Source organism: Ascaphus truei, chromosome 21 (genome assembly GCF_040206685.1).
Source record: "Ascaphus truei isolate aAscTru1 chromosome 21, aAscTru1.hap1, whole genome shotgun sequence".
Lineage (NCBI taxonomy): Eukaryota > Metazoa > Chordata > Amphibia > Anura > Ascaphidae > Ascaphus > Ascaphus truei.
The window spans coordinates 4,558,587-4,571,235 of NC_134503.1; the positions used below are offsets into that span (position 1 = coordinate 4,558,587).

A 12,649-nucleotide genomic window follows, 5' to 3' on the forward strand; every position below is an offset into this window, starting at 1 on the left:
CCCTTTGAGGACTGGAGTTGCCCGCCCCTGTCTTGACGAGGATACGGTGCTTTGTGTGTGTGTTTCCTCTGTGCCCTCTGCATTTCCTTCCTGTTCCTTACAATGTTGGCTGTTTTTGGGGTGTGTGGTACTCACCGTTGGGTCTCTTCTCTTTAAATAGCATAGCCTATCGCAGAGTCATACGTGTGTATCAGTATGAAGTTGGGGATGATCTATCTGGAAGGTTTTTTCCTCTTTATTTCCTCTTTTCACTGGTTTTCTGTGGCACCCTGTGATGCTTCCTCTTTACTAACACTCACTGCTGAGGCCTGGTGCATAAGGCTGCTGCTGTTACCATAGAGCATGCACCTCCACTGCTAGAAGGGCCAACCCCATTACTTTGCAACGCATTGCAGGCCCGTCTCGCACTGTATGAGTTAGGGGTGAGGCAGCTGGGATTTATATAGGGCAATTAAAATCCCTGTAATGTTTCTTCTTCCTTCACTCCTACTTCCTTTGGGGGGCACATGCACTTCAGCACTAATCCTGACCTGCACAAAACCCACAGACTTGTACCATCGACCCACTGTGAGCCCATACAACCCCCATGTGTTGCACATTACGGGCACCGGTTTGTGATCCCTGGTAGATTAGGAATCAGTTGCCGTGTTTGGGTTGGCTGAAGTGACGTGGTGAGAGGCTGTGAGCTACAAGAGGCTTACTCGCGCCGAGTGAGTTTCGCCACTGGGGAGGTGGAGGGGGCGGGCGCTCATTAGGAAAAAGGCCTGGCTCCTACAGGGAGAGGCTCCCATATAAAGGTCTCTGGACACCGGACGTGTCGCACGCTGTGCTCAGGTGTGTGATGACAGCGTAGTGCTTGGTATGAAGCTGTTCCCATTCAGCCGGCACCCTCAGGCTTAAGAAGAAAGAGCAAAGCCAGCAAGCATTGGTGCAGTTTTAATTTCTAGCCGCCTGTGTAAAACTTGATGTTCAGCTTCCTGCTTTCCTCGCCCTGACACTGATTTGTATCTGTAGGTCTTGTATGGTGGAAGAGTCTGGAACACTGGAGTCTCAGCTGGAAGCTACAAAGGTTTGTGCTGCTTTATCTTCATCTGCATTCTTCCAGTTATTTGGGAGCAGATTCCTCCTCGGTGAGACTTGTCCTTTGTCCTTACATGTCTGGCTCCTTTCCCCCCCGTCAGAGAAAGCATCAGGAGATCCGGGCAATGAGAAGTCAGCTGAAGAAGATCGAGGACCTTGGGGCAGCAATGGAAGAGGCGTTAATCTTGGATAATAAGTACACAGAGCACAGCACCGTGGGGCTGGCACAGCAGTGGGACCAACTGGATCAGCTGGGCATGAGAATGCAACACAACCTTGAGCAACAAATCCAAGCCAGGTGAGTGATTTGGAGGTGCTGGGACGATGGTTCCACAGTCTCATGGGCCTTCAGTGATTTGTCTCATTCTCACTTCTGCTTTAGAGCACGCGGTTACAGTAACTACGCCGATGTGCCAACGCGCTGCCAGCAGCCTCAGATATTACACAATCCCGCCTTTTTGTTTGTGCAATGTCGGCAGAGATTACATTGTAAAAATGACATTGATTAATAGTTTATGATCTATGCCAATGCCCCATGCACTGAGAGCATACATGCATAATTCTTGTTCATGGATACAAAGTTGCCAATTTCAAGAGGGTTTGTTTAGCCTCATTATGGACTTTTAAAGACCTATTTATTTAAAAAAAAAATTGCACCACTAACTAGAGATCGTTTCTCTTGTCTCCATAAATCAGCCAGACTTGCAAAGTAATGTTTTTATTCAATGTCTTTCAGAAACACAACTGGTGTAACAGAGGAAGCACTCAAGGAGTTCAGTATGATGTTCAAGTGAGTACTGTTCATTGTGGCCGTGACCTGAAACCCCTTTTAGCAAAGCTGGTTAAATTGCAGACTGCGTGGTCTGTGCCACGCTGAAACCGAGTACTGTGACCGTAGCACATATCACCACTTCCACATCTGCAACCATCTTCTATTTTTCCAGGCATTTCGACAAGGATAAGTCAGGCCGTCTTAATCACCAGGAGTTTAAGTCTTGCTTGCGGTCCCTTGGATATGATCTTCCAATGGTAGAGGAGGGAGAACCAGACCCAGAGTTTGAAGCCATTCTGGATACCGTGGATCCCAACAGGTACGTGAGCATCGGATTACCCAGAATCCCTTACTACGAACGAGTGGAAACAAGCTCCTATTTCCTTCCCTGCCTCTGAGGTATTTTGTCTGTGCTTGCAGGGATGGGCACGTGTCGCTGCAGGAATACATGGCGTTCATGATCAGTAGGGAAACCGAAAACGTAAAGTCCAGCGAGGAGATCGAGAGCGCTTTCAGAGCCCTGAGCGTGGAGCAGAAACCGTATGTCACAAAGGAAGAGCTTTACCAGGTAAGAGATCCGAGATCCGAGCTCCGTGTGCGCAGTGTTCTCAGCCTGAAAACTAGAACAGATTTTAATGTTGGCGTTTCCACGCTAGCGAGTGCGGGAACTTAAATGTAACAGAACGCAGAAATCGAATGGGTAACTTACCGTTTCCACGTTTCCTTTATTTTCAGAATCTGTCACGTGAACAGGCAGATTACTGCATCTCGCACATGAAACCATACATGGACAGCAAGGGTCGCGAGCTGACCACGTCATATGACTATGTTGAATTCACGCGCTCCCTATTTGTGAACTGATGTAGCAGACCTAAAGCCTTGCTCGTGTGTGCCGTCTCTGGCTGTGCATGTTTCTCTCGCTTTCCCCTCGTACTCCCACTGTATCTACATTGTTTTAGCCGACTGAAGAAGCAATATAAGCAGTGCGCTTTAATAAATGCTACTAACCCACGGTGAAGTCTCTTTACTCAAGTACACAGGCGTACAAGCTGCGACCAGTTCAGTGAGACAATCACAAGTTCATATTATGGTCCTAAAAATGTTCACATGTGCCCCCGATATGTAACGTGAGGTTTCCTATTGATCACAAATATATTTTTTCCAGAAGTAACTTTTATTGTTCTCATGCATTTTTACACACTGTACATTTGTCAGACAATAACAGATACAAATCGGTCTGCGGTCGTTTTTTTTGCTTGGTGGTTCTGCCTCATCCCATGAGCCTCAGTCTGTGACCTTGCTGGCTATTTCATCCAGGAACATCACCTCCCGGGCTCCTTGTTCTGTGAAGTCAGAACTCAGTTGCCATATCTTGACAATCCCATTTGCATCACCCGCTGCCAGGAGTTGGGTCTGTGTGTGATTAAACTCCAGACAGTAAACGGGTCTCCCGTTGGCAGTCTGCTTGATGCACAGTGAAGGCTTCTGGGAGCTTTTTGCAAGGTCAAACAGCAGCAATTCCCCTTCAGTGATAAAAAAAAAGAAAAGTTACTCATTGTAACCTAAAGCAGCGGTGCGCAAACTGGAGGACGCGACAGTTGCAAAGGCCCCGCGCTCTTCCCCCTCCACGCGAGGCCTCTGCCACCTCAATTTACCGGGATTCAGTAAGCTTCTGGACGCGGTGTCATTTGTGACGTGGGCATCGCCATAGTAACGTGTCAAATGACGCTGTGGGGGTCACGTGACGTCATTTGATACCAGGTCACGGGGGGGGCGTGTGCGCGCTGGGGCTGGCACGGGGGCGCTGCGCAAACTTTGCACTCCCCTGGCTTAAAAGCATAACATATGTCACTACATATCCCTTCTATAGAAATCTTATCTCCATTAAAGTTCTGTATGTACATTCACACACGGGTTCTGACGTGGCTGCTATACTGTAATAAGATGTTTTAAACTCATGAAATACAGTATATGAACCCTAAAGCATTGCCAGAACAGAAACGTGTATACTGATAGTCATGTAGAGCAGGGGTGGCCAAACTCGGTCCTTAATGGCCACCAACAGGCCAGGTTTTATGGATATCCCTGATTCTGCAAAAGTGGCTGTCATTAACTGAGCCACCGGTGCTGAAGCAGGGATCCTTAAAACCTGACCTGCTGGTGGCCCTTGAGGACAGAGTTGGGCAGCCCTGGTGTAGAGGGAAATTTGATTTGTAAATTCAATGCTGCAGTTTCCTGCTGTGTTCTGGAATAAGTAAAGAGGGACACATCTCTAACAAGGGGGGCAGGGGGGGGGGCATATGCCTGAAGTGGCTCATTTAGAACTTCTGGAAGACCTCAGATGCAAAATCCAGACGCACTCACCTTCGCCTGAAGCTGCGGCGAACACTAAGGGTCGCACAGGTGACCAACGGATACTAAAGAGATACTTCTCAGAGAGTTGCAGAGAAGCCAGAGGCTTGGCCTGTAGCATGGAGTATAGATGCGCATGTCCGTCAGTCCCTGCACTCAGAAAGAGGTTCCTAAATTGAAAAGAAATTCAATATGTTGTGTGTATTGGGGTATCACACTCAATCCTCAAGGGCCACTAACAGGCCAGGTTTTGACTGAGCCACCTGTGCTGAAGCAGGGATATCCATAAAACCTGGCCTGTTGGTGACTTGAGGACGGAGTTTGAGACCCCTGCTCTAATCCAAACTATTATTCTTCATTGGAGTGATTATAATCTCTGCCAAACGTATGTCCCGTTGCCTGAACTGACCATCACCATGGCCACCCCCCCTAGCACCAATAGCAGAGACATGTTAAATATTGATGATTTACATAATTAAACTATTTCCATAGCAACCAAATGAATTGCAGAGTTTATTTAATATTTACCCAAGAGATAAGACTAAACTGTTCTGACAGACTTTCCTTTTGTTAATTATTTATACTTCCATCATTAGCTAGAGTGATGCAGAAAAAAAAAACACATTACCATAGAAGTGGCATTTACATGGACACACGCACAGTAATTTTTACACCAGAAGTAAAAGTTACTTTAAGGAATACCATTAATAAATTATTAAAATAAACGTGTTAAGTAAAAAGGCCCCGTACCTATGGAAGGGTGAACAGTCAACACCGTACACGGGTCCCCCGTGTGGAGAGAAGGTGAACTGCGCCGGTGCTTTCAGGGGGACGGAGGTGGTGGTGCTGCTGGTCAGGGCTGTGGTCTGGGCAGCGGCAGAGCACTTCAGCAGATATCCTCCTTCCACCCCCACGATGAACAGACTTGGGTCAAAGTGTGAGGAGGAGAGAGAAGTCGCCCCGACAGCGGTGTCACCGCGGCCATGCTGCAGGGACACAAAGTTGGAGTCCAAGCCAGAATTCGCAATCAGAATAGAAACTTTACCAGACTTTTGCTTATAGAAAATAAAATGGTCTTAAAGCAGCAAAACGTGAACTCTTATGGGGTTTTTTTGTTTTATTTAACAGTTCTGTAGTTTTAGATAGTGACTTTTTTTTTTTCAACTTTAATGCTCTTTTTAATACGTTTTAAAAAAATTTGCAACACTTTCCTGTTGGTGGTAATTTGTTGCCAATGTTCCCAGCAGTTTGAGCTGTAAACTGTAACAATGTTACCTTGGTAATAAGGATACATAGTAGCTGCTGAGTTACACTGACTAAAGCAGCCATTATGTTAGGCACGCCATCAGGATGTTCACAGATTTATAACAAGAGCACCAAACGATTGCCAGCTCGGGTAAGAATACAGAATTAGACATGGTCACAGGCTTTACATATACAAATAATAAAAAGGGGGGAGTATTATTGCTGCGTTAATGCCTTTATTACTAGGAGAGACTGCGCTACTTTACCCTCCACTTGAAAAGGGGAGTTAAAGGAATACGTAAAAAGAAAAATATCACAAATATGGAAGTCCTTAAACGTATTACTGGACAACTGCTTTATCAGTATGTACCCAACGCTAATTAAAGGAAGGGGGCGTGATAGGGATATTTATTTCATACATAAATTATTCTGATTCATATTCGTATTGGAGAAATGTAATCAAATTGTGTGTACATTAAAAAAACAATCTATTGTCCAAGAGAGAATAATGAAATAATAATAATAATATGTCAATAATAATAATAATGAAATCCCTGTCCCCACAGCAGGAATGACCTTGTTTATCTTTGTGTTGTTCGGTATCTGCTGTGCTACCAGTGCGAATCCATCCAGTAATACCAGCCGTCCCGCCTTCTCCATCTGCCACGTAAGGATCTTCCCGTCCGTAGAGATACTCAGGACCTGGAGCCTGTGACCTTGCGACTGATCCTGCAGCCAACCAACCTGACCGGAGCAGAGGAGTGCAAATTCACCACTGAGGTTTCCCATAAACCTTAAGGATCTAAACGACCTCCTCCATTTATAAGATGCAGCCTTCTTCCACAAGGCTGATGAGAATTTATTGAAAGGGGGCGGGGGTGAATCCACATACAAACTCACTGTTGCATGCATACCTGGTAAACCGCATCTGTATGAGTGTCGGGCGTAAGTCCTGTTCTTCCAATCAAAGGGTCATCTGTCCGACTTGTGTCCCACGCCAACACCTCTCCATTAAAAAGGCCACCTGTAGGATGGTGACAAAGGAAGTGTTACGTTATTTTAGTAATGGGATCCATCCCATACTGAATACTAACACCACTAACGTGTAGAAATACAATCTTCTGCATCCTTCCTAGAGAAAATGTGAATTTAGATAACTCCTGATTGTTAATTTAAGGCATCCTCCTACTTGTAGGGTATAAACGCCCTTTTAACGTGATATTACCAGAGGATGCTCTTAAGTGTTTGAAAGGAACAGGTATCACATTGCAGGGCTTTACCTGTGATATTATGTGTGATATTATTATGTATAATCTATACATTATGTGTGAGCAGGAAGGACAGCCACTGCATGGTTTTCAGTCTGGTCATTGAGTAATAGAAGTGTTAGATATTTTGATATTTGTAGTGGTACCGAATATTAAATCGCACGCAGAAAATGGGGCTTATATCTGTGAAAGGATCATTGTTACATTGAACATTTCGGCAATTCCATTGTTCACATTTTAAACGATTGACAATGCAATGCCAGACTTACCAGCTATAAGCGATGGCTGTGAAGGGTGGAAGGCCAAACACATGACTGAACTGGGAACATCCAATACAGTATCGGGGTGATTTGGGTTTAGACCTCTGCGGTCCAAATTCCACGTACAAACATAGGACTTTTCTGTGCTCCAGTCCCCATCACCTAATCTAAAAGTGGCAAAGCAACAAATTGTGCAATCAAACACACGCCAGCAAAATCTAGAAAGAAAGTATTTATGGAAATGCAGGTTTCATTAAAAGTATCAGAACATCTAATAGTGTAAACTCCATCTCTGAACAGAAAAAAATCTGGGATGAAAACCCATTGCATTTAGTGTTCACTTACTAAAAGAGGATGTTCATAGCAATACCCTTAGTAAGGTCACGGTCTTACCTGCCATATGAACAGGCAATAACTGACCCAGTAGAGTTCCAAGTGACACTGGTGACCTGGAGCTGTCGACCCAAAGCTTCAGGATACTGCAGGCTCTGCAAGCAGGCCACCTAATTGGTGAGACCACAAAGATCCCTGAGAGAACGGAAAACATGACAGGCGGAGCTGCAGTGAGATCTGTTGACATAGGTCCATGCCTCTATCAATGGGGAAATGCCCTAATACCCAGCTGAAAAATATCTAATGTTTCTATGTTCTCTCTGGTCAACATGTTCATTCTGATGTACAATGACATAAAAGAAATTACCAGTGGTATCTGCTCCTCCCAGTTCACCTCAAAGCCATCGAACGCATGACTTTTCCAGTTTTTCTTCAGCTCCTTTATCATAACTCCTTCCACACGTTGCAGAAAATGCCCCAGGCTGGGATAATCCAGGAGAGGACCGAGATCCATACCCAAGGTTCGCTGGTCCTCCTTCTGCTCGGTCTGGGTGCCGGCCACACTGACACCATACACCTGGGAAGAGGCCTCCTTTGTGGTGACGGGGACAGTCTGAGCGCTTCTCTGTACAAAAGAACAACACATCCGTTAAGTCTCTGACCCTGACTGAGGACGGACACTAAAATATAGGGATTATAGAACGGCTAATATCCCAGCCTGAAAAACACCCACGCATTTCACAATTACACTTTCAGTATTTTAATGTATTTCATATTGACAGGGTTCTGCCAATTTGAAATACATACACATTACAGTGTGTTAGTGTGTGTAATCGTGTGCAAGTGTGGTCCGGACCAACACTGCTTGCTCACGCGGCAGACAACCTCACTTCAAACGATTCCTTCTCTATAGTTTGAAATCCATTAAGCAGCCTCACGTGACCTCTATGCGTTTCGCACGTAGTGCTTCGTCAGGTCACGTGATGAGGCTGCCCGTGGAGTTACATACCATATTGCAGCCAATAGCAACAACGCAATGGGTGTCGTTCTCTTAATGATTCCAAAGTGAATAAGTAATCAGCTGCATAGAGGCAGTGATCACCAGCATTGCCTATAATGCTGCCGTGACCTCCTGACGAAGCACTACGTGCGAAATACGTGGAGGTCACGTGAGGCTGCTTCGTGGATTTCAAACTGTAGAGAGGGATTCGTTTGGGGAAGTGAGGTTGTCTGCGGTGTGAGCGAGCAGTGTTTGTCCGGACCATTTACATCCACTGCACCCAGCTGTGTAACCAGAGCTCTCCGACATTTATCCCTTGCTTTTTGGGCAATTGTCAGTTTATTAATTTATATACTATTACTGTTATTATTATTATTGCATTGTAATCATTGCCTATGCTTTGGTTTTATTGTGTATGTTAACCCCTTGTGTTATTTTTTATTAAAGATATATTTTAGCTGCTTAGTGCGCCGTGTGTGTGTGTGTGTATATATATATATAATATAATAATAGCGCTTTTACAGAGACATTTTGCAGACACAGTCCCTGCCCCGTGGAGCTTACAATCTATGTTTTTGGTGCCTGAGGCACAGGGAGATAAAGTGACTTGCCCAAGGTCACAAGGAGCCGACACCAGGAATTGAACCAGGATCCCCTGCTTCCAACTCTCAGTGCCAGTCATTGTCTTTACTCGCTGAGCCGCTCCGTCTCTCATATATATATCAAATGGAAATACAACTGTATGCTCATTTGCATGTCTTAGGCAGGTCTGCAACCCCGCCTTTCACCATTATCACTCAGCACACTGCACTTCCACTGCAGCAAGGGATTCTGGGAAATGACAGGCAAATGAGCACACAGTGCTATATATATATATATCTATCTATATCTATCTATATATATATATATATATATCTGCCCCAGATTAAGTCTTTCACAGACGAAACGCATAGGGTGAGGGTCTCTGAATAGATCTCCCTGTCCGTCTGAAGTAAGGACATTTTATTTTATGTCTCTGGTTTTAAACATTTTATTTTCTTGCCAGTGCTGCAAAGCCTTAGGCTAAGGCCCCGCTCCCTCCGTCAGCGCTCCCGCACTGCAGACAGGCGGGGCGCTGACATACACAGACCGCGATATGCGGTCTGTAGGGAGCGGGAGTGGGAGGGGGGCGGCAGTGGGAGGCTTGAGCGGGAGGGGGGCGTGGCTTGAGCGGAGGGACCCGCTACTCTCCCCCCCCCTCCCTCCCTCCACGGGCTCGGGCTGGAGCTGCTGATGGAAGCAACACACACACACACACACTCATACACAGACGCAGGCACTCTCTCACACACACACACACACACGCACGCAGGCACTCATACACATACACACACACACACACACACAGACAGACAGAGGCAGGCACTCACGCACTCAGGCACACACATACACATACACAGACAGGCACTCACGCTGCTTTCCCTCCACACTCCTCCCCGCTCCCCGAATCCTCCCCGCTCCCCGAAGCCTCCCCTCCTCCCGAAGCCTCCCCTCCTCATTGGCTCACAGCCACACCACGTGACGCGTCAACGCTAGGGATCACAATTCTCTTGTATCCCGTAGCGGCTGACGCGTCACAGCGCGTAGTGAGCTGTGCAGCCAGGGGGGACCGGGACCGGCTCGGGAGGATTCCCCTGCTGGTGGGGAAAGCCCGTGCAGCCGCCCGCGCCGCCTGGCGCAGCGGGTCCCAGCCCTTATTGAAGGCTATTGGGACTGTGTAGTTTACTTTCAACCAAGGGAACTTCAGTGATTGTGAACACAGTATGTAACCTGAGAGGAGTTCCTGACACCACCAAGCCCTCTGCTGCAATCACAGAAAAGATTTTATCCTTACATGCCTGTTTATTTCAGCTACATTGTAAGTAGCCACTTTTCGAGCGCTTTATTTATATGATAAAACATACTTCACCATATAGGCATTTTTCTCTTTTATAGATCATATCTCGTCCTGGATTCTTATAAGGATATTCTACGTATTTATCCCACAGGTGTTAGACATTTAACCACCTGTTGTCTCTGATTTGCGCCTTTTGTATGCTATTTGTGTTGTGTACATCCATTACATTACGGCAGCGCTCATTTGACACCATTTAACTATTGTTGATACAGCTCAACTCTGCTACAACGCGGTGTGAGCGTGGCTCCCGAATATTATTATTTTTTGCCAAACTTTACACACACACATACATACATATAGCCTCCCCCCCCCGCCTACCTCTGGTGGTGCTGGGGCTGCTGGGGAATCATGGTGGGGCTACTGGGGGATCGTGGTGGGGCTGCTGGGGGAATGTGGTGAGGCCGCTTGGGGCTTGTGCTGGGGCTGCTTGGGGGAACGTGCTGGGGTTGCATTTTTTTTTTTAATTAGCGCGATCCTGGTTATAACGCGGTCGGCTTGGGTGGACCCCTAATATCACGTTATAACGGGGTTCAGTTGTAATTAGTTTTGCGCACCTTATTTTGCCTTTTTCCAAAATATATATATGTATATAAATCATGGATATCTGGCACTCCTATAATGATAGAATAACCTGGTGCTTGTGTCATAAAAATAATAAAGCCTACATTACCAGCAAAGGTAAAGAGACAACAGCACTCAGAAGGTGTAAACAGCAACAAACTGTATTAAAGAAACTTGCACATATAGCAAACGCTTCGGTCCGCTGAACGGGACCTTCCTCCCTGAGACCTTACCCAAACCTGAGACCCAGGCAAAGAATGGGGCAGCACATCGCAGGTACGTAGATCAAAAGATCATTTATCCACACATAAATCAACGTTTCGGTCCCCCAAAACGGGACCTTCATAAGAGCGGTGCTTTTTTGGGGACCGAAAAGTTGTTTTATGCTGTGATAAATGATCTTTTCATGCATGTAATTATTAATAATTATAATTAATTATACCTGCGATGTACTTAAAAATACAAAAAAAAACACAGTACTTGCACTGACCCAGTATTAATAATTGTAAGTGTTGCTAAGGAGGAAAGGGCGAGAGCCTATTGTTTTTAAACTTCTCTCCCCCCTTCCATATAGATCATTAGATATACATGACACCGGAGGTGGGTCTCACCGATTCATACCGGGACCCCTGGGATTTCCGCCACACAGACTCGGCCGCCGCCCCCTCCAGCACCTCGTCGGTGAACATCGCTCGCCCCCCTCACAGCCCGGCCCCAGCCGGACTCCGCGTTACCATGGCAACCAGCAGCCGCCAGGAGGAGGGGCGCGGCGGTGACGTCACGGGCGCGCGACCTGTGTGACGCACACCTCCCGAGGGTGTTCGTTCGGTAGGATTCTAGGTTCTTCCGAATGAGAGGACACCTGTGGCCCGGGAGGGAGGGGGGGGGATAACACGGTGATGTCGAGAGAAATATAAACATGCCACCCGAGGATGAAAGGAACCGGTCACCGAAGGTCCCCCTCCGCCATCTTTGATCAGGGCAGCAGCTTCAACCCCATAACGTCACCGTACAGTGCACAATGCCCTAGCCAGGGTGCTGCCAGACACAAAGATGGCGCAGCAGGTGGTCGCTGTGCCACGTGACTAGGAAACAGAGGGCTTCTGGGTAACTGAAGCAGCCATGACGACAGGACCTGGAGAGCAACTTTCAGCACCAGGCTCCAGCACATGGGCCTGTCACTGGGCTTCAGTGTCATCATCCAGTGACCCAAAGCAGTGGGATCTGGGGTCACCACGTGACATTGTAATGGTTGTGTAATAACAAAGGAGGGAGTGATACCTTTGATTGGAACAACAAGTAGTTTATCTGTTACAAGCTTTCCAACCTCTCTGGTTAAGACCTGATGAAGGACCTTGAGAGGTTGGAAAGCTTATAACAGATCAACTACTTGTTGGTCCAATAAAAGGTATCACACCCACTTACTCCCTCTCCCTCCTCTGTTACTACTCCCTCTCCCACCTCTGTTACTACTCCCTCTCCCTCCTTTTTACTACATGGAAGAAAGCCAAGGACCAACACAGCTACCCACTCTTCTTTGCTGACTTGTGTTAGTGAGACTCCATTAAAGCTGCTATTCAAGCTGCCGCGGCCCTAACATACAATGGCTGGCTAACCACAGCCAACTATAACTGCCCCCACTATATTACGGGCCTTACATGGAGCAGGAACCTGCGTGAAAGCTTGCACTCTTTATAAACATCAGTTAGCCATTGTATCAGATTGGGAGTGTATATATTCCCTGATAGCTTTGAGAAGCACCTCACAGATATAAAGATCTGGTTGTATAGCCTTATGTGTGACTCCCCACTGTGGCTGAAATCCACCAGGCAGATATAGTCA

General features: G+C 46.6%; 2 protein-coding genes across 9 annotated transcripts in view; one reads left to right on the top strand and one right to left on the bottom strand.

The window, feature by feature from the left end:
* The window catches only part of SPTAN1 (spectrin alpha, non-erythrocytic 1), a 49,432-nt gene extending 46,568 nt beyond the window's left edge, over positions 1 to 2,864 (top strand). For 4 of the 8 annotated variants that reach the window (XM_075578595.1, XM_075578596.1, XM_075578597.1 and 1 more), the window contains 7 exons: positions 161 to 223; positions 1,015 to 1,069; positions 1,182 to 1,378; positions 1,817 to 1,870; positions 2,025 to 2,171; positions 2,273 to 2,420; positions 2,588 to 2,864. In XM_075578595.1, the coding sequence (XP_075434710.1) occupies positions 161 to 223; positions 1,015 to 1,069; positions 1,182 to 1,378; positions 1,817 to 1,870; positions 2,025 to 2,171; positions 2,273 to 2,420; positions 2,588 to 2,713 (790 nt within the window). In that variant the 3' untranslated portion in view covers positions 2,714 to 2,864. The remainder of the gene's footprint in view (positions 1 to 160; positions 224 to 1,014; positions 1,070 to 1,181; positions 1,379 to 1,816; positions 1,871 to 2,024; positions 2,172 to 2,272; positions 2,421 to 2,587) is intronic. The other 4 variants (XM_075578598.1, XM_075578601.1, XM_075578602.1 and 1 more) reach the window with 1 other exon arrangement.
* A 143-nt stretch (positions 2,865 to 3,007) lies between these two features.
* DYNC2I2 (dynein 2 intermediate chain 2) lies at positions 3,008 to 11,797 on the bottom strand. Its single transcript, XM_075578604.1, has 9 exons — positions 11,419 to 11,797; positions 7,678 to 7,935; positions 7,371 to 7,480; positions 6,987 to 7,144; positions 6,364 to 6,473; positions 6,026 to 6,193; positions 4,955 to 5,190; positions 4,217 to 4,374; positions 3,008 to 3,375 (listed from the first exon to the last, which is right to left on the bottom strand). Exons 1-9 carry the CDS (start codon positions 11,494 to 11,496, stop codon positions 3,137 to 3,139), a joined length of 1,515 nt encoding a protein of 504 aa, XP_075434719.1. The 5' UTR covers positions 11,497 to 11,797; the 3' UTR covers positions 3,008 to 3,136.
* Positions 11,798 to 12,649: the final 852 nt, after the last annotated feature.

Excerpts from the sequence above, each read along its gene's own strand:
- DYNC2I2 (XM_075578604.1), bottom strand. The coding sequence starts at position 11,496 with ATGTTCACCGACGAGGTGCTGGAGGGGGCGGCGGCCGAGTCTGTGTGG. Across the intron at positions 6,194-6,363 it reads ATACAGATGCGGTTTACCAG|GTTGGTTGGCTGCAGGATCA; the intron begins GTATGCATGCAA and ends TGCTCCGGTCAG. Across the intron at positions 5,191-6,025 it reads ACAACACAAAGATAAACAAG|CATGGCCGCGGTGACACCGC; the intron begins GTCATTCCTGCT and ends GTGTCCCTGCAG.